This window comes from Eumetopias jubatus, unplaced genomic scaffold (assembly GCF_037043125.1).
Source record: "Eumetopias jubatus isolate StellerSeaLion01/CBP00866 unplaced genomic scaffold, mEumJub1_p1.0 scaffold_10, whole genome shotgun sequence".
Classification (NCBI taxonomy): Eukaryota; Metazoa; Chordata; class Mammalia; order Carnivora; family Otariidae; genus Eumetopias; species Eumetopias jubatus.
In genome coordinates this window covers 63,238,543-63,259,208 of record NW_028274816.1, presented here as the reverse complement: position 1 = coordinate 63,259,208, position 20,666 = coordinate 63,238,543, and the positions used below count along the sequence as shown (strand labels likewise).

Below are 20,666 nucleotides of genomic sequence, written 5' to 3'. Positions count from 1 at the left end.
CATGTGCTACATCATGTATACACCTCAAAAATATTACACTAAGTGAAAGAAGCCACAGAGAAGGCCACATATTATATGATTTCATTTATACGAAATGTCCCAAACAGGCAAATCCATAGAGACAAAGAAGATTTTCCAGTTTTTTAAGGCTGGCAGGCCGGGTTTGGGGAGTGACTTCTAATGTGCATGGGTTTTCTTGGTAGTGATGAAAACATTCTGGAATTAGATTGTGGTGATGGGTGCATAGCTTTGTGAATATACTAAAACCCGATGAATTGCACATTTTAAATGGTGACGTGTATGCCATGTGAATTATATCTCAATAAAAATGAAAAGTATTGATAACCTAAGATCTCCCCATGCCCTGGTCAGCTGGCCAGCTTTGGGACCAGTATAGGGTTCTACGAAATGCTGCCTGGACTTCCCTGTTCCGTAGGCAGTAGATGACTGGGTTGCATATGGGCGTGACCACCGTGTAGATGACTGACAGCACTTTGTTGAGGTCCATGGCTTCTATGCGGCTGGGACGGGCGTAGATGAAGAGAGTGGCTGAGTAGAAGATGCCCACCACCACCAGGTGGGAGGCACAGGTGGAGAGGGCTTTGTGACGGGCAGCGGCTGACGGCATGCGGAGCACAGCCCTCCCGATGGCCACATAGGAGGCTATGGCCACAAGGAGGGAGCCCCCGAGGATGACGATGGCAGAGATGAAGTCCACCAGCTCAGTCAGGGCCACAGGGGTGCAGGACAGGTTGAGCAGAGGGGAGACATCACAGAAGAAGTGGTTGAGGACATTGGGGCCGCAGTAGAACAGGCTGGCAATGCATGCTGTTTTGATCACTGAGACCAGCAGCCCCCCAAGCCATGAGGACAAGGACAAGCCCAGGCAGACCTGAGGCCTCATGAGCAGTGGGTAGTGGAGTGGGCGGCAGATGGCCACATAGCGGTCATAGGCCATGGAGGCCAGGAGGGTGCACTCTGTGCAGATGAGGGAGACGAAGAAGAAGAGCTGGGTCATGCAGGCTGTGAAGGACACATGGCAGAGTCCAGTTCTCAGCCCCATGAGCAGGCTGGGCATGGTCACTGACACGTAGCACATCTCCAGGCAGCTGAGGTTGCCCAGGAAGAAGTACATGGGCTTGTGGAGCTCGCTGTGACTGCAAACAAGGTAGATGATGAGCGTGTTCTCCAGGAGGGTCAGCAGGTAGAGGGTCAGGAAGATGGCAAACAGGACATCCTTTATGCCCAGCCTGGTGGACAAACCCAGCAAGACAAACTCCTGGACTCTGGTCATGTTGCCCGACTCCAGGGACCTCTCCATCTAAGTGAAGAAAGATAGGTTAGTGGAGACCATGATCCAGGCTGGAGTAAATGGTAAAAGAGGAAGAGCATCAGGGGCCCTGAGAGCCAAGGTACATGCTGTAGGTTAACTGTTGTCAGGAGGACTGGTGAGCTGGAAAGTTGCAAAACCAGAATCGAAAATCTTCCACCTGTACTTAGCAAATCTGTGATCTTTAGCAAGACAACCTTTATGAGCCTCAGTTATCTTGTCTGTAAAATGGAGGTGAGAGCTATGATCGTTCTTTGTTTTCTTTTGAGGACCTTAAGTGGTCTTTTCTAGGTTGGATTTCTTTCTTTCGAGCCCCACATTGGGTATAGAGATCGCTTCAATAAATAAATAAACTTGAAAAAAATTGAAAAATAAAATGTATATATCTAATCATCAAAAGATAATCTGATCACCAGAAAAAAATTAAAATCACCAACTGGAAAAATATTCCTGTGATACAAATGAGTAACAAGGGATCCCTATGTAGGATCTACAAAGAAATTGGCCAATTAATATGCAAAATAGCTTTTTTCATAGAAAATTGGGGAAAAGGCCTGAAAGTATACCTCACCAAAGAATAATTCATCACTCGAAACATGGAAATAGGCTTATCTCATTAGGAGCCAAGGAAACAGAAATTAAAACCAAAATTAGATACCACTTCACATCCACAGAATTGGCACAAATATAAATGTATGAAAATAGTAAGTTTAATAATGAGAACTTTCATACACGGTTGCTGGGAGTCTGAATTGTATGCTCACTTCAGAAAACAATTTGGCATAATGTAGTAAGTTTTAAGATGTGACCATGTCCCAGAAATTCTATGTCCAAGAGTATATCCAGAGTAAGTACTGTTCACAGCAGCACTGTTTTACCAGTAAAAAGGAAAAAAAAAAAAACCATGTAAATATGCCGTGTCCGGTAGTAGAATTGATAAATAAATCATGATCTCGTTATATAATGGAATACTATTCTTTAATTAAATGAATGAATCAGAACCACATCTAATGTTATGAATAAATCAATCTCAGAAATTTTATACTGGACCAAAAAGGAAAAGTTACATAAGTGTGCAAACAGTTATAATTCCATTTATATAGAATTCAAACTGTGCAAAAATTTTTAAGAAATATATTGTTTAGGGACACAAAGTCACATGACAAAATAAAATAGGAGAATAATGACCCCAAAATTCAGGAAGGATACTTCTTACCAGTGAGGAGTGGTCTAGGAAGAGCACACAGGGGCTTCAAAATAGTCATGTTCTTAAAATAGCTAATGAGTACAAGGGAGTCATTGCGTCTTTTATTATTTTATCTTTTATGTAAATTCCAATGTAGTTAATGTACAGCATTATATTAGCTTCAGGTGTACAATATAGTGATTTCTAGAAACAGCCCAAGTGTCCATCGACTGATGAATGGACAAGGAAGATGTGGTATAGATACACAGTAGAATATTACGCATCCATGAAGACGAATGAAATCTTGCCATTTGCAACAACACGGATGGAGCTAGAGGGTGTAATGCTCTGTGAAATAAGTCTGTCAGAGAAAGACAAAGGCAGCAAAGTTGGTGCTTAAAGCTCTTTTCAGGCCAGCTTCTGACTGGGGTGGATGTTCTTAGCTCTGAACAAGGCCACCTGGCCTGTCGGGCTGTGCTTGGTCCTGAACGAGGGCTGAGCCACGAATGTGGCTGGCAGCGTCCTGTCCTTGGTTCTAAATAAAAATGAATTGCTGCCACAACCTTTTTCCGTGGACTTCTCTGCTGGATTTCCTTCTCTCTCTGCTCTGCTTTACCGTAGTCTTGCTTCCTGCCCTTCTCTTCCTTCCAGCTGCCCCTGATCTTATCCTCACGTCTTCATGAAGGCTTCTGGAGGCTGTCCTGCCTCTCTGATAACATTAGGTGCTCTAGAATACCTTTGATTAATCTGACGAAGAACGGGTAAGTATACCTGAAAAGGTGCTGGACTCTCAGGGGATGATTCAAACATTTCCAGCCCATTGCACATACATTTGTTACACCTCAGTTGCACCAAGGGCCAGAGATGCCCTTGTGGTTGACTTGGTTTTCAACCCTGCAGAGAAATTTATGACCAGCAGCTTGCTTACTGTGTATCCACGAGCTAGACACTTAATCTCGCTAAACCTGAGTTAACTATTACAAGGACGGTAACAATATTTCCATCAGGAATGAAGAAGAAACTGTGTAAAGATGGCTTTCATTTATTGCCTGCTTTCTATGTACAAGCAATCTAGATGCAGGAAGATAGAGTGCAGGTCCTCTCATGAGTTTTTACCATTCTGCGGGTAAGAAATACATTCATGCTGTTACCCATCACAGTGGCGCCCACACACACAAACACACACACACACACACACACAGCACAACACAAATAAACCAGAAATCTAACAAAGAACACTTAAACCTTTATTCTATGTGATTCCCTTTGATATTTTCTCTCGTGTTCTGTGCCATGGGATTCTTTTTAAGATTTTTTTTTTTTTTTAAGGAATCTCTACACCCAACATGGGGCTTGAGCTCACAAACCGGAGACCAAGAGTCACATCCTCCACTGACTGAACCAGCCAGGCACGCCACACCATGTGATTTTTTTTTTTTTTAAAGATTTTATTTATTTATTTGACAGAGAGAGACACAGCGAGAGAGGGAACACAAGCAGGGGGAGTGGGAGAGGGAGAAGCAGGCTGCCCGTGGAGCAGGGAGCCCGATGCGGGGCTCGATCCCAGGACCCTGGGATCATGACCTGAGCCAAAGGCAGATGCTTAACGACTGAGCCACCCAGGCGGCCCACGCCATGTGATTTTTAAAGCTAGTACTGACCCGATACATTTCTTTTAGAAGCCTCAGTTTAAAATATACTGTCATTCCCGTTAAGAGAAGGCCTTTGGGATCAGACAGAATCTGGTTCCAGCCCGGGCTCTGTCCCTGACCTAGACCAGGGCTCTGACTTTCCGACCCTCGTGTCTTCATCTGCAGTAGGGACCCTCTCACACTGTCATGGGGATTAAATCTCAGGTAGTCTCCATGGCACCAGGTAGGGCTTAGCACCCCACAGGTGACTTGTAGGAGGCAGAACTTTTCTGGTCTTCCCTTTTTTTCTTTCCCAAATCAAGTGCTCTTGTTTTCTTACCTCTCAGCTACCATGACACAGGTCCTGCTTTTCTCTTCTAAAGGAGACTCTGGGGGCCAACAATATTCAGCTTCTGCCCCTGGACACGAGTGAAGATGCCAGTGACTTGAAGGGTTGGCCAGTCAATTCAAGGACGTCAGAGAGGTCCGGAAGAAGCTGTCTTTGTCCTGAGCGATGGGTTCACCCGCCTCTCTCCATTTCGGCCCCCCTGTGTTCTCTGAGCTCCAAGAGAACTCTGCCCTTACATCCAGCTGCAAGCAGAAGGTCCGGTTTAAATCCAAGAGATGGACCTTAGGGGGCTGTCCTAATCTCTGTGGGTTTAGAGGGAAGACGGAAGTGAAACTTTTCATGATTGGACTGGGGCTTGGGAAGGCGACTCGACGCTACGGTTGGTCCCAAGTCCTTTCTCACACAGTTTGGAGCCCGTAATAGATGCGAGGATTTGAGTGGGATACTGGCATTGCAACGTTGAATGAGATGTAATTCCTGCTCTCAAGTTGCTCCTAGGAGTCTGAGGGATAATGACCCCGAAACACACATTTACACATAATTATAGTGAGAGATGAGCAACCTGTGGGTGTTCAGAGAAGGGGCACCTGGAGGTTTGGGAACACATTGCAGGAGGGAGTGTGAGCTCAGTCTCTCAGAAGTGTTTCAAGATCACCTCTGCTTGAAACAAGACAAGAAACAGAGAGATAGAACATTCTCCCAGCTCATAGAGAAAACTGAAACATCCTTTCCCCACTGCCTGCTGGATATTTTAGCTGCCTGAGTTAGTATTTCACATGAAGCATTCTATGCATGAAACACATCTTTTCGAGGTGCCTGGGTGGCTCAGCCAGTTCAGTGTCTGCCTTTGGTTCAGGTCACGATCCCAGGTTCCTGGGATTGAACCCCACATCGGGCTCCCTGCTCAGCAGGAAGTTGGCTTCTTCCCCTCTGCCCTTCCCCTGCTTGTGCTCACTCTCTCTCTCAAAGAAATAAAATCTTTTATTTTATTTTATATTTTATTTTACATGTTATGTTAATCACCGTACATTACATCATTAGTTTTTGATGTAGTGATCCACGATCCATTGTTTTCGTGTAACACCCAGTGCTCCATGCAGTACGTGCCCTCCTTTAATACCCATCAGCGGGCTAACCCATCCCCCCTCCCCCTCCCCTCTAGAACCCTCAGTTGGTTTCTCAGAGTCCATGGACTCTCATGGCAATAAAATCTTAAAAAAAATAAATAAATAAAAAGAAACACATCTTTTCCTCTCTAGGCTATGGATTGTCCACTAAATAGGTCTCTCTGTTTCTGGAATGCCCAGTGCAAATTCAGAGGGAGAACTCTCAAATTCAATTTTATCCTTTTTTTTCTCCTTTTGTGTGATCAAATGACATAGATTTAAAAGTAATGTGCCCACACCATAACGCAGCATTCTTTGAGGAACAGTAAAACCATTGGTCTATAATATGCTGCAGTCAATAAACAACACAAAATATGTTTGAGCTCACGCGTGACCACATTCTCTCCAGTGTGTCCTCTGCTCCCCTCATCTCTAAGGGAACGAAGATTGAAACACTTTAACATACTCATGCGTGTGCTTGCCTGGCTTTTCCTTCCCCTCCCAATGAAATCTAACTCCTCTCTCAGGGTCATCCTCACCTCCTTAGAGAAGCTCTCACCCACTTCTGCTCTTCCAGACACCAGGAGTTAACCCTTTGCTCCCTCCTGAGGGAGAAGTGCGCTAAGGTAAACATGGCTTGATCCCCAGCAGGTATCCAGGAATTTGATGGAATGCCTGGGCTCAACCCAAGTTGAAGACGTGTCCTGGGAATTTGGAGCATGAGAATCTGAATTTGAATTCCCGATCTGTCATTTGAAGGTTGTGTGACTCTGACCTCCCTGAGTCTCCGTGTCCCCATCTATAAAACGGTGATGAGGATGGTCACCTGGAAGCGTTCTCATGAAGATTAAGCTAATCAATGCGCGTAAAGCACCTACCACGATTCCTAGTACGTATTAGGAGCTCAGGAAGTGGTAGTTATTGATTGCTATTATTGATACCTGTCAAATGGAGGTCACGTATACATACATATTGTCTCCATTTTTTAGAACTCACAGATGAAAAATAACACTATCCTTTCCGTGTACAATTTGTGTGTTTAGCAGTGATGTGGCAGAATCAGGAGCATGCTGCTAAACTACATCTCCCAGCACCCCTTGCACACCGGTATGACCATGTGGCTCATCCCTGGCCAATGAAGTGTGGGCAACAGTGATGCATATAAATGTCAGACCTGGCCCTTCAAACCTTGGAGGATGCCTCATTCTCATTTCCTCTCCCTCTCTCTTTCCCTGCCTGTCTACAGACAAAATTTTAAGTGGGGAGCCTCAAGGCTCTGGAGGACAACGGGTGCTATAAGGAAAGACTCTGGGTCCCTGGGCAACTGCAGGAGGGAGAGCACCCCTTGGCAAGCTGCACAGAATTATGGTGCAGGTGAGACAGAAGTCTCAGCATGTTGAGGTGCTGAGATCTGGGGCATCTGTAACAGCGGCAGATTGCATCGTGCTGCCCTTTACGATCCTCTTAGACTCCCCTCTTGCTCCAGCCACTGCTACAGGCTCTGATGAGCTCCACACAGGGTCACTGGAGAGCACACCATCTCCAGTCTGTGCCCAGTGTCTGTGTCAACGGGACCAGAAGCAGCCCCACAGGAACCCACTCGGCACTCGTGGATCTGCAGCTCAGAGGGCTGGGTGTGTAGATACACGTGACCCAAGAAGAGAGAAAGAAAAGGCATAAAAATTGGAAAAAAGAAGGAAAATTACTATTATTTGCAGGTAACATGATTGTTCACACAGAAAATCCTAAGGAATCTACGAAACACATATTAGAGCTAATACATGAGACTACAAAGATTGTAGGATACAGGACAAAGGCACAGAAGCCAGTTTTGTTTCTAAATACGAGACGTGGCAATTGGAAAATAAAATTTACAGAACGATTAGGTATACAAAAGTACTGAAAACATTAAATACATGGAAATAAGTGGAAGGAGAGATACACATGACCCCCACAGTAAAAAATCCGAAACATGGCTGACAGGACAGCTAAAGGTTAAAAGTGCTAAATATGGGTGAGGGGCAGTGGGAGGCGCAGGCTTCCAGTGATGGGACGGGTGAGTCACGGGGATGGAAGGTACAGCACAGGGAATGTGGCCGATGACACTGGAACAGGTTGTATCGTGACAGGTGGCAGCTGCGCTTGGGGTGAGCACAGCATGATGTCTGAACTTGGGCAGTGACCATGTTGTACACCTGAAACTAAGGTCCCATGGGTCAACTACACTCAAAAAAATTTTTAAGCGCTAAAGAAATGCAAAGGTATAGCATATTTATGATTTGAAAGACTCAGTGTTGCCGAAAACGTCAATTCTGCCCCGAAATGATGTCTAGATTCAATCCAATCATAATTATAACCTAAGGAGGCATTTTTTACAAAAATGCATAGCCGAGTCTACAATTTGTATGGTAATGTAAAGAACCTAGAAGAACCAAAACTATCTTGAAAAAGAACATAGTGGGAGAACTTAAAATTCCTGACATTAAATCTGGCAATAACACTCTAGTAATCAAGACAAACTCCTATTGGTGAAATTATAAACAAATAGATTGATAGAGAATGAATAAGGAGTTTAGAAATAGAGCCACATTATCAGGGAAATATAAATTAAAACCACAATGAGATACCACCTCACACCAGTCAGGATGGCTAAAATTAACAAGTCAGGAAACAACAGGTATCGGTGAGGATGTGGAGAAAGGGGAACCCTCTTACACTGTTGGTGGGAATGCAATGGTGCAGCCACTCTGAAAACAGTGTGGAGGTTCCTTAAGAAGTTAAAAATACAGCTACCCAATGACCCCACAATTGCACTACTAGGTATTTGCCCCAAAGATACAGATGTAGTGAAAAGAAGGGGCACCTCCACCCCAATGTTTATAACAGCAATGTCAACAATACCCAAGCTATGGAAAGAGCCCACATGTCCACTGACAGATGAACAGATAAAGAAGACGTGGTACACACACACACACACACACACACACACAATAGAGTATTACTCAGCCAACGAAAAGAATAAAATCTTGCCATTTGCAACGACGCGGATGGAACTAAAGGGTATTATGCTGAGTGAAGTCAGTCAGTCAGAGAAAGACAATTATATGATTTTACTCACATGTGGAATTTAAGAAACAAAACAGATGAACACAGGGGAAGGGAAGGAAAATGAAATAAGATAAACACAGAGGGAGGCAAACCGTAAAAGATTTAACTCTAGGAAACAAACTGAGGGTTGCTGGAGGGAGGTGGGTGCGGGACGGGGTAACTGGGGGATGGGCTTTAAAGAGGGCACGTGATGTGATGAGCACTGGGTGTTATATGCAACTGATGAATCACTAAATTCTATTCCTGAAACCAATACTATATTATATGTTAACTAAATTGAATTTACATAAAATATTTAAAAAAAGAAACAGCCACATTTTTATGCTCAATCTGATTTTTGAGAAAATTGCCAATGCAATTTAAGAGGAGGGTCTTTCCAACAATCATTTTGGTGAAACTGGATTATGTAGGAAAAAATAAAGCTCAACTTATATCACACACATAAACACACGCACATTTTTTGGGTGGCATCATACACACAAATTAGAAAGCTAAAACTATAAACCTTCTAGGTGATGGTTTTCTGCGACCAGGAAATAGGCAGATTTTGTTAGGATGTAAAAAGCAATAACTAAATTTAAATATTGATAATTTAGACTTCACCAAAATTGAGAGCTTCTCTTTATTAAAAGGCACTACTGGGGCACCTGGGTTGCTCAGTCGGTTAGGCCTTCAGCTCAGGTCGTGGTCTCAGGGTCCAGGATGGGGCCCCGTGTTGGGCTCCCTGCTCAGCAAGGAGTCTGCTTTGCCCTCTCCCTCTGCCCCTACCCCCTGCTCATGTGTGTGTGTGTGCGCTCTCTCTCTCTCTCAAATAAATAAATAAAATCTTTTTTTTTTAAGGCACTGTTAATAGAGATAGGTCAGGAGCCTGCGGGGCTCAGTTGGTTAAGCATCCAACTCTTGATTTCTGCTCTGGTCATGATCTCAGGGTGGTGAGGTCAGGCTCCACACTCAGCAGGGAGTCTGCTTGACTCTCTCTCTCTCTCCCTCTGCCCCTCCCCCCGCTCACGTGTGCATGCACTCGCTCTCAAATAAATAATAAAATCTTTAAAAAAGGAATATAGATAGGTAATAGCTAGTAGCAAAGGGATGGGGAAGGGATTGAGAAAAAGCCCTGTCTTAATTTTTTATTTAATATGTATATATCGGCCACATCACCGTGTCAAAGATATGAATCTATTTCCTTTTATTCAATAGCCCCACTGTTTATCTCAGAATGAATATAATGTATTTAATCCATCCATTTTGGATGGATATTGGGTTTTTCTGATTTTTCTTTCATTACAAAGATGCTATGAATATCTCTGTATCCATAATCTATCTCTACTCGCGGGAACACATAGAAACATTTGTTAAGTATTTGTCATTCTAGGAATCAAGTGATGGGGTTGTTAAATTTGCACTTCTTGGTTTACTGATAAAGTGGACCATCTTGTCATGTGAGTTACCAGTCACTTATCATTTATCTTTGACGACTTGTGTTCTCGTAGACATTGTTCACTTGTCCCATGGGTAATTCAGATTTTGTTCTTGATTGAAATGAACTCATTGTTTATTAGATGGGAAACATATTCCCCTAGTTTTTCTTTTGCCTTTCGGTTATGTTTGGAATCTCGTGGCCATGGCAGATCTTCAATCAGGAGACGAGAGGTCAATGACCCAAGACTGTGATCAAGGCCAGTGGAGAGTTTTCCGAAGCACCACGTGGACCTCCCTGTTCCGTAGGCAGTAGATGATGGGGTTGCACATGGGCGTGACCACCGTGTAGATGACTGAGAGCACCTTGTTGAGGTCCATGGATTTGATGCGGCTGGGGCGGCAGTAGATGAAGAGGGCTGCTGAGTAGAAGATGCCCACCACCACCAGGTGGGAGGCGCAGGTGGAAAAGGCCTTGCGCCGGGCAGCGGCTGAGGGCATGTGGAGCACGGCCACCCCGATGGCTGAGTAGGAGGCCAGGGCTCCCAACAGTGTTCCACAGAAGATGACGATGGCAGAGATGAAGTCCACCAGCTCAGTCAGGGCCACATGGGTGCAGGACAGGTTGAGCAGAGGGGAGACATCACAGAAGAAGTGGTTGAGAACGTTGGGGCCACAGTAGGAAAGGCTGGCGATGCAAGATGTCTTTACCACTGAGACCAACAGCCCCCCAAGCCATGAAGTCATGGCCAAGCCCAGGCAGACCTGGGGCCTCATGAGCAGTGGGTAGTGGAGTGGGTGGCAGATGGCCACATAGCGGTCATAGGCCATGGAGGCCAGGAGGGTGCACTCCGTGCCGATGAGGACTATAAAGAAGAAGAGCTGGGTCATGCAGACTGTGAAGGAGATGTGGTAGGGTCCAGTCCTCAGCCCCACGAGCAGGCTGGGCATGGTCACTGACACGTAGCACATCTCCAGGCAGCTGAGGTTGCCCAGGAAGAAGTACATGGGCTTGTGGAGCTCGCTGTGACTGCAGACGAGGTAGATGATGAGCGTGTTCTCCAGGAGGGTCAGCAGGTAGAGGGTCAGGAAGATGGCAAACAGGACATCCCTTATGTCTAGCCTGGTGGACAAACCCAGCAAGACAAACTCCTGGACTCTGGTCATGTTGCCTGACTCCAGGGACCTCTCCATCTAAGAACAAATACATCTACAAAATATTTTGCACATTCTCTTCCTTTACATCTTCCCTTACCCTAGATCCAAGGCATATATCACCTGAGTAAATGAAATAATCTCATGTCTTGTTTCTCTGCGTCCATTCTTGCTCCATCTCCATGCAGAAGCTAGTGGGGTCTTTCAAAATCATAGATCATATAGGGTTACTCTTCTGCTTAAAGGCCTTGGCACACTCCCATCATCCTTAGAATAAACATCATGTGTCCTATCATGGCCCTCAAGACCCCAGTCTTCCGATCCTCGCCAATTACTTCAGTTTTAACTCATGTCATGGCTCCTTTTCTCACACCCACTGGAGCCCCATGGGTGCCCTTTTAATTCCTTAAATATTCCAAGGTCTTTCCAGCCTTAAACAATTCCCATACAAAGTCCCTTCTTCCTGAAATAGCATTCTCCCCATTCTTGTTTTTCCCATTTCTGGGAATCCTTGGCACAAGTTTTTTGATGTCTTATCCTTAGAAAATCCCCTATCAAACCCTGTGTCATTATTCTTTACCTCTGCAATCCATTACTTCCTTCCAGAGTGATTGTTACTAATTTTATTTATTTTAAATTATTTGCATGAACTGGAGGTTGTCAGAGGGGAGGGGGGCACGGGGGATGGGAGAAATAGGTGAAGGGAATTAAGGAGTGCACTTGTGATGAGCACTGAGTGATGCATAGAAGTGTTGAATCACTACATTGTGTGCCTGAAACAAATATAACACTGCATGTTAATAATACTGGGATTTACATGAATGAATGAATGAAATTACTTGCATGGTTGTTCAGTTATGCAATGTCTCTCCAACTGGACTGTAAGCTTCTTGAGGAAAAAGATGGGGTCTATCTCACTCAGATCTCTAACCTCAGAACCTAGCAAAGGAGTGCACTGCCCAGTACATCATAGGTTCTCCACATGCTTATTCAAAGCATGGAGGACCAGAGTTGGACTTTCAGGCATCGCACTCCTCAGCAGGTGCTGAGAACCAGAGGATGACCAGACCACCAGCCCCGGGGACGGTGAGTCCAGGGAGGCCTCGTAAGAAAACACAAGCCGCAGGGAAATGGAATGGGTAGTGAGACCTTTTAAGACCCCATCCTCAAATATGCAAGAGGAAGATAGCCATTTCTTTTTTTCACCTTATTACTTTTGCTTTTTGTAGGGCTGGTGTCCACGTTACATATCACAACAAAAGGGAGATTTTCTTTCTGGTTCAAAGCAGGAAATGGACATTCCAAAGCCATGGAATGTCACCATCTAGCCCAGAATGTTGATGAGCAGTGCCTTCTCCAAAGATGACTGAGGTTCTCAGAGGCTACGAGCACAAAGTGAGGACACGGATTTTTTTCCCAAACCAGTTCTGCCTGATCTTACCACCTGCCAGTGCCCCGTATGAGGCCGCACTGCTTACGACATGCCTGTTCGAGAGCCACGCTGAGTCCCATTCTGTTCTGGAAACCTCCCTGGCACTATCCCAAGTACACAGCACAGATGACGTTTACTCCAATCCTACTCTGGCTTCTGCCTTTTACAGGGATCTCCTTCAGAAGGAAACGGACATATCTCTAATCCTGGACATGCCACTTCGTCCCTAGGAGGTCTTTGAACCAGTCACGTAATCTCTCTGAGGCCTAGTTGGCTCACAGATAAATCCCGGGGTTCTGAGTGCAGAGGGAAGCCTGGCGTTTATCAAGTCACCAAATGCCAAATGTTGTGTCTGGCGATCTTTGCTCTTATCCCCTCCCAACACTGAGAAGTCATCGCCAGTGATCCCATCTTACAGGTGTGAAGACTAAAGGTCAGAGTCCGTGCGTTTCCCCAAGGCCTCCCAACGGTAAGTAGTAGAAAACAGACTCAGCTTCCCAGGTAGGCTGACCCCATGACTCTTGGGATTTGGGATGACATTTTCATTTTACTTGTTTGGAAACACGGCGAAGAGGAAAAGAAAATTATTCTTCTACTCTAGAAAGGGGAAGTTAGGACTGGAAGAACCATTTGAAGGTACACAGTTTGACAGCCTCATGTTTTTTGTTTTGTTTTTAGATTTTTTAATTGTTTTACTAACATATACTGTATTATTTGTTTCAGGGGTACAGGTCTGTGATTCGTCAGTCTTGCACAATTCACAGCGCTCACCATAGTACATACCCTTCCCAGTGTCCATCACCCAGCCACCCCATCCCTCCCACCCCCCACCACTCCAGCAACCCTCAGTTTGTGTCCTGAGATTAAGAGTCTCTTACGGTTTGTCTCCCTCTCTGGTTTTGTCTTGTTTCATTCTTTCCCCAGTGATCCTCTGCCTTGTTTCTTAAATTCTGCATATCAGTGAGATCATATGATAATTGTCTTTCTCTGATTGACTTATTTCACTCAGCATAATACCCTCTAGTTCCATCCACGTCGTTGCAAATGGCAAGATTTCATTTTTTTTTTTTTTTTTTTGGATGCACATCCTTGTTTTTAATGGGAGGGAACGGAATACCTACACAGGTGAAGGGTTGTGGTTGATGTCATGATTACCTAGTTGAAATGGATTTGAGGGGCACCTTGGTGGCTCAGTCAGTTAAGGGTCTGCCTTTGGCTCAGGTCATGATCCCAGGGTCCTAGGATTGAGTCCCTCATCGGGCTCCCTGTTCAGTGGGGAGCCTGCTTCTCCCTCTCCCTCTGCTGCTCCCCCCTCACCCTCTCTCTGTGAAATAAATAGATAAACATCTTTTAAAAATGGATTTGAGTTTCCCAAAATACCAGATGTCAGGTGGCTGCAGCTGGACTGTCTTGGGATCCCGGACAAAGAGTCTATAGGTAGGATCTTATTTCACTGTGCCATTCACCTGCAAAGGAAGCTTTTTTAGCCCCATTTTACTGATGAAAAATCAGAGGCGTAGAAAGTCTAAGGCATTGCTCAACTTACGTCAGTCAGTTACGGAGGCAGTGCTCAGTGTCGTTTGTCTCACAGATGAGGATCTGCATCCTGGAGCTGTGGTCACCTGGTTCCTTCACTATGCGGTGTCTCAATTCCCCTGATTACTCTTCTATCCTCGGAGAAGACTGAATGCAGCAAAGGGGTTAGTACACTCACTGCTCAGGTGAAGTCTCTTTGCTTCGGTCCAATAGTGGCTGGAGCTGTGCCCAGTCCTGAAACAGGCACCCCACCTCTGCCCATAGCGTCCCCGCTCCCAGGAAGCTCTCTGTGGTCTTGAGTGGGACTCCCCAGCCAAGCCTGTCCAGCGAAAGGGATGGCAGAGCTCCCGCTGGTGCTAAACAAGAACCCCTGACTGCCCTCTTCCCTTCGTGTCCACCCCCATCAGATTTTTCTCTTCCGTGACCCACTTTCTCTGTGCTCCTGCCTCTGTTAATAATCCCTCTCTTTGTCCCTGCACCAGACTTACCTGCGCCACGAAGTATCCCATGGGTCAACATCACAGCTAAGCACCTTAGGTGCCAAGAGGTTTGGTTATGTTTTCTTTTTTTCTTTTTTTCTTTTTGCTTATCTTACATAAGAACCAGTCAATTTAACTTCAAAAGTCACTTTGGAATTCTTCAGCCCAGAATCAGAGTGCACAGTGACGATTTAGGATTTGTATCTCTTCCCATAGACATTTATCAAGCATCAGCAATGTCGTGTGCACTCTGCTAGGCACAGTGGGGATGTGGAGGCAAACAAGCTATACCCCACCCAGAGGAGTTTCCTATCTGATTCTTATTGGCTCGATGCGGACAAGGGACTTAGCCTGTCTGGCAGTCAATAGCCTTTTATTAAAAAAAAAAAAAAAAAGATAGATGTAATTATCTCCATCTCAAACTATGTAAACTCTCATAAGAACGACAAATACCATATGATTCCACTCATATGTGGAATCTAAAAACAAAACAAATGAATAAGCAAACAAAAAGCAGGAGCAGATCTATATAAGTACAGAGAACAAACTGGCGGTTGCCAGAGGGGAGGGACGTGGGGATGAGCAAAAGGGGTGAAGGAGGGCGGGAGGCTCAGGCTTCTCATGATGGGATAAATAAGTCATGAGAATAAAATGCACAGCACAGGGAATACGGTCACTTTTATGGTACTAGTGTTGTGTGGCGACAGACGGTAGCTACGGAGAAGTTGAATCACTCTATTGTGCACCTGCCACCTAATGCAACATTGTGTGTCAACTATACTCAGATAGAAACATTAAATAAAAAACAAGAGTCAGCTAGACCTGGCTCTGAATACAGATCATTACTGAATCGCTGTGAGAATTTGCACAATTTACATGTCTTCAGAGAACTTCAGTTTCCAGACAGGCAAGCTGGGAAGTACCGAAGTACTTCTAGGGTTGCCCTGTGCCAAGTTTCTGGCACCTGATAAACGCCATCCAAATGCAGGTATCATCTTTTTTTTTTTTTTTTTTAAGATTTTATTTATTTATTGGACAGAGAGAGACAGCGAGAGCAGGAACACAAGCAGGGGGAGTGGGAGAGGGAGAAGCAGGCTTCCTGCTGAGCAGGGAGCCTGATGTGGGACTCGATCCTAGGACCCTGGGATCATGACCTGAGCCGAAGGCAGACGCTTAATGACTGAGCCACCCAGGCGCCCCAAATGCAGGTATCATCTTTATGGTAGGCACCTGTTTCATCAATCTGGGTTGTAACCATTCTGTGAGGGAACTGTGACGCTTTGCATTTGGCACAGGAGGAATTAAGGCGATGAGAGGCAAAGGAACTTGGCCAAGGTCACACAAGGTCTTCAGTGGCACATCCAGCGATCAAACCCGGATCTGTCTGATTCTGAAGCCAGCAATCCCTCCACTAGAGCGTGCTGCATCTCTGTGTGAAAGCAGTTGCACATGTTTGCACATGTGCCGTGACGCTATCCTTGAGTCTGACCTCCAGACTGGATTTCAGGGCTCACTGTGTAATGTAACCCTTTCTAACACAGAGGCAGTCAGCAAGGAGGAGGCAACAGTAGGCAGGGCAGGGTTGTTTTTTTTTTTTAAGATTTTATTTTATTTATTTGACAGAGAGAGACACAACGAGAGAGGGAACACAAGCAGGGGGAGTGGGAGAGGGAGAAGCAGGCTTCCCGCTGAGCAGGGAGCCCGATGCGGGGCTCGATCCCAGGACCCCGGGATCACGACCTGAGCCGAAGGCAGACACCCAACGACTGAGCCACCCAGGCGCCCAGGGTAGGGGTTTGATGGCAGAATATTCACTCCTAGAAGGAAGAACTGGGAAAACCTCACGTAGGATCTGACATTTTTTTTTCAAAAATCTCAATTTATTGCAGACTCTTCTCTTGTGTTGTAATTCCAGTGTTCCAAACATTAATGAAAACACATTTGTTAAAAAAAAAATCTCCAGTGTCTCATTTCTCATAAAGTCTTAAGTCACAAAAATAGGTTTACAATTTTTTCTGTTTTAATAAAATGGAAAGTTGTTTTTTTTTTTACTAAATTTACAAATTTATTAACCATACTCCCGAAGTTTTTTTACTATGTTATGTTAGTCATCATACAGTACATCATTAGTTTTTGATGTAGTGCTTCATGATTCATTGCATGTAACACCCAGTGCTCATTGCAACACATGCCCTCCTTAATACCCATCACCGGGCTAACCCATCCCCCACCCCCCCTCCCCTCTAGAACCCTCAGTTTGTTCCTCAGAGTCCATAGTTGCTCTCATGGTTCATCTCTCCCTCCGATTAACCCCCTGCTTCATTTTTCCCTTCCTTCTCCTAATGTCCTCCTTGCTATTCCTTATGTTCCACAAATAACTGAAACCATGTGATAATTGACTTTCTCTGCTTGACTTATTTCACTTAGCATCATCTCCTCCAGTCCCATCCATGTTGATGCAAAAGTTGGGTATTCATCCTTTCTGATGGCTGAGTAATATTCCATTGTATACATGGACCACATCTTCTTTATCCATTCGTCTGTTGAAGGGCATCTCGGCTCCTTCCACCATTTGGCTGTTGCAGACATTGCTGCTATGAACATTGGGGTGCAGGTGCCCCTTCTTTTCACTACATCTGTATCTTTGGGGTAAATACCTAGTAGTGCAATTGCTGGGTCATAGGATAGCTCTATTTTTAACTTTTTGGAAGAACCTCCATACCTCTTCCCAGAGAGGCTGTACCAGCCTGCATTCCCACCAACAGTGTAAGAGGGTTCCCCTTTCTCCACATCCTCGCCAACATTTGTTGTTTCCTGCCTTGTCAATTTTTGTCATTCTAACTGGTATAAGGTGGTATCTCAATGTGGTTTTGATTTTAATTTCCCTCATGGCTAATGATGTTGAACATTTTTCATGTGTCTGTTAGCCATTCATATGTCTTCTTTGAAGAAGTGTCTGTTCATGTCTTCTGCCCATTTTTTGACTGGATTATTTTTTGGCAGGATGTTGAGTTTGAGGAGTTCTTTATAGATCTTGGATATCAGTCCTTTATCTGTAGTGCCATTTGCAAATATCTTCTCCCATTCCATAGGTTGCCTCTTTGTTTTGTTGACTATTTCCTTTGTTTTTTATCTTGATGAAGTCCTAAAAGTTCATTTTTGCTTTTCTTTCCCTTGCCTTTGGAGACATGTCTTGCAAGAAGTTGCTGTGGCTGAGGTGAAAGAGGTTGCTGTCTGTGTTCCCCTCTAGGATTTTGATGGATTCCTGTCTCACATTTAGGTCTTTCATCCACTTTGAGTTTATCTTTGTGTATGGTGTAAGAAAATGGTCCAGTTTCATTCTTCTGCATGTGGCTGTCCAATTTTCCCAACACCCATTTGTTGAAGAGACTGTCTTTTTTCCATTGGATATTCTTTCCTGCTTTGTTGAAAATTAGTTATCCATAGACTTGAGGGTCCATTTCTGGGTTCTCCGTTCCGTTTCATCAATGTATATGATTGTTTTTGTGCCAGTACCCTACTGTCTTGATGATGACAACTTTGTAATAGAGATTGAATCCTGGAATTGTGATGCCACCAGCTTTGTTTTTCTTTTTCAACATTCCTCTGGCTATTTGGGGTCTTTTCTGGTTCCATACAAATTTTAGGATTGTTTGTTCCAGCTCTGTGAAAAATGTCGATGGTATTTTGATAGGGACTGCATTGAATGTGTAAATTGCTCTGGGCAGCATAGATATTTTAACAATCTTTATTATTCCAGTCCATGAGCATGGGATGTTTTTCCATTTCTTTGTGTCTTCCTCCATTTCTTTCATAAGCGTTCTGTAGTTTTTAGAGTACAGATCCTTTATCTCTTTGGTTAGGTTTATTCCTAGGTATCTTATGGTTTTCGGTGCAATTGTAAATGAGATCAGCTCCTTAATTTCTCTTTCTTCTGTCTCATTGTTAGTGTGTAGGAATGCAACTGATTTCTGGGCATTGATTTTATATCCTGTCACGTGGCTGAATTCGTATATGAGTTCTAGCCATTTTGGGGTGGGTCTTTTGGGTTTTCCCCATAAAGTATCATGTCAGCTGCAAAGAGTGAGAGTGACTTCTTTGCCTATTCAGATGCCTTTTATTTCTTTTTGTCGTCTGATTGCGAGGCTGGGACGTCTAGTACTATGTTGAACAGCAGAGGTGAGAGTGGGCATCCCTGCCGCGTTCCTTGTTCGTTTATTTCTACCCACGAGAATTCCATCCCATTTCTTGTTTTCTGCCGTATCCTAGGAACCTAGCACAATGCCTGAAGTACAGTAGACAGTACTAGGTAGTTGAAGGTACAGTGGTCAGCAAAGTCCTCATTAAAGAGGTGAACTTTAAGAGACAGGCTGATGAAGTGAGATAGCTAACTACGCAGATATCTGGGGAAAACGTGTTAAGCAGAGATGAGGGCAAGAGCACAGGTGCTAAAGCAGGAATGTGCTTGGAGGATTTGAGGAAGACTGAAGAGATTAGGGAGGATGGTATAGAGTGAGCCACGAGTAGCAAGTTGGACAAAGTCAGGAAGTCAAGGGCCAGGTCATGTGGGGCATCAGAGGCTGTAGGAAAACGAAGTCATTGCAAGTGTGACGGCAAGTGCGGTTGTCTTGATCAGGTGGGTCGCCTGACGCCTGACTTAGATCTGTGACACACGGTAATGAGTGCTGGTGAAGGTGGATCCACTCACAACCCTTCCTGAATCTTCACATGGACCCACATGTGACCTTTGAGAACTGGAGTAGGGCGGGATCAGAAGCATGGAGACCCGTTTATTGCCTGTTTGAGGTAGTTGTCCTCTGACTTGGTTGGGTCTAGTTTTACCTAAAAGAGGGACGGCTTGAAAACCTGGGCATCCTCAATTTGCATGACTGCCTCTTACGCTGGGAGGTGTGAGTCGCGAGCTAGTGCGTGTGAAGAAATTGCCTCACTGCCTCCTGAGCAGCAAGACACTGAGAAAGTGACCTTCTGTAAGAACCTACTGAGCAATGATGTGATGGAAATCCTGTGTCATGCTGTGCTCCGTCCAGATTTTTTTCTTGAGTCACGGGTGCAAGTCGGTTTAGACAAGCCTGTCATATAGAAGTTTTGACCTGAGTATGTTGTCAAAACACACCTGAAGGGGAAAGTACAGCAAAGCAGAATAGCTGAAGGCATGGTATTTGGAGGCAGATACATCTGGGTTATTATTCTGGACGGACAACTTTTGCCCCACAATGGTGGCCCAATTCTCTTTAGATTTTTTTCAACTTGCATTTCACAGTCTGGAGAATGAGGTCATAACACTCTCAACCTTATGGTTTTGAGTTAAATATGGAAGTTCCAGACTCATCTGGGCCAGAGCGACTGACTCGATAAGAGAAAGGAATTCTAATTATTTTAACAATAAGCAGCTATGCTAGGTGTCAGGTCAGATGTGATGTTCTTGAGAACACAAGAAAAAAATCTCAGAAAAGGAGGCTTGCTACTTATGTTTTCCAGTCTACTTCTTTCAAGATGGCAGACGATGAGTTCTTCTTGTGTCTCTATTTCTCATTTGTTCCAATGATATAAGATCTTTTTCTCCATTCTGGAGAAGTTACTAGAAAAACAGAGTATTTCAGATGGTTGAGATATGGCAAAAGATGGGGATATATATCAAATGTAGGGCATAAAACTACAAAAAGGTGGAGATTGGCAGGAATAGTCAGAAAAAACAGAATAAGTAGCTCAAAATACGATTGAAGACTGTAGTTTTTATTTTTTTAGAACTCAATAAATTTCAACACATGACAACTAGAACTAAAACAACTCTTTATAGTCTCTATTCATATATTTTTCTGTAGAAATATTCATTGTAATACTAACCCCTCTTAGTATTACATAAAAGTCTATTCTAGAATTGTCTGTAAAATCTCAAGTTGTTCTGGGATATATCTGG

General features: G+C 44.4%; 2 protein-coding genes across 2 annotated transcripts; both read right to left on the bottom strand.

Annotated features, from left to right (window-relative positions):
- Positions 1-346: 346 nt before the first annotated feature.
- LOC148163302 (olfactory receptor 6Z7-like) lies at positions 347-1,321 on the bottom strand. Its single transcript, XM_088027033.1, has one exon. It carries the CDS (start codon positions 1,319-1,321, stop codon positions 347-349), a length of 975 nt encoding a protein of 324 aa, XP_087883159.1.
- A 9,060-nt stretch (positions 1,322-10,381) lies between these two features.
- On the bottom strand, positions 10,382-11,320 carry LOC148163301 (olfactory receptor 6Z7-like). Its single transcript, XM_088026975.1, has one exon. The coding sequence runs from the start codon at positions 11,318-11,320 to the stop codon at positions 10,382-10,384; it is 939 nt and encodes a 312-aa protein (XP_087883101.1).
- Between the last annotated feature and the right edge of the window lie 9,346 nt (positions 11,321-20,666).

Excerpts from the sequence above, each read along its gene's own strand:
- LOC148163302 (XM_088027033.1), bottom strand. The coding sequence starts at position 1,321 with ATGGAGAGGTCCCTGGAGTCGGGCAACATGACCAGAGTCCAGGAGTTT.
- LOC148163301 (XM_088026975.1), bottom strand. The coding sequence starts at position 11,320 with ATGGAGAGGTCCCTGGAGTCAGGCAACATGACCAGAGTCCAGGAGTTT.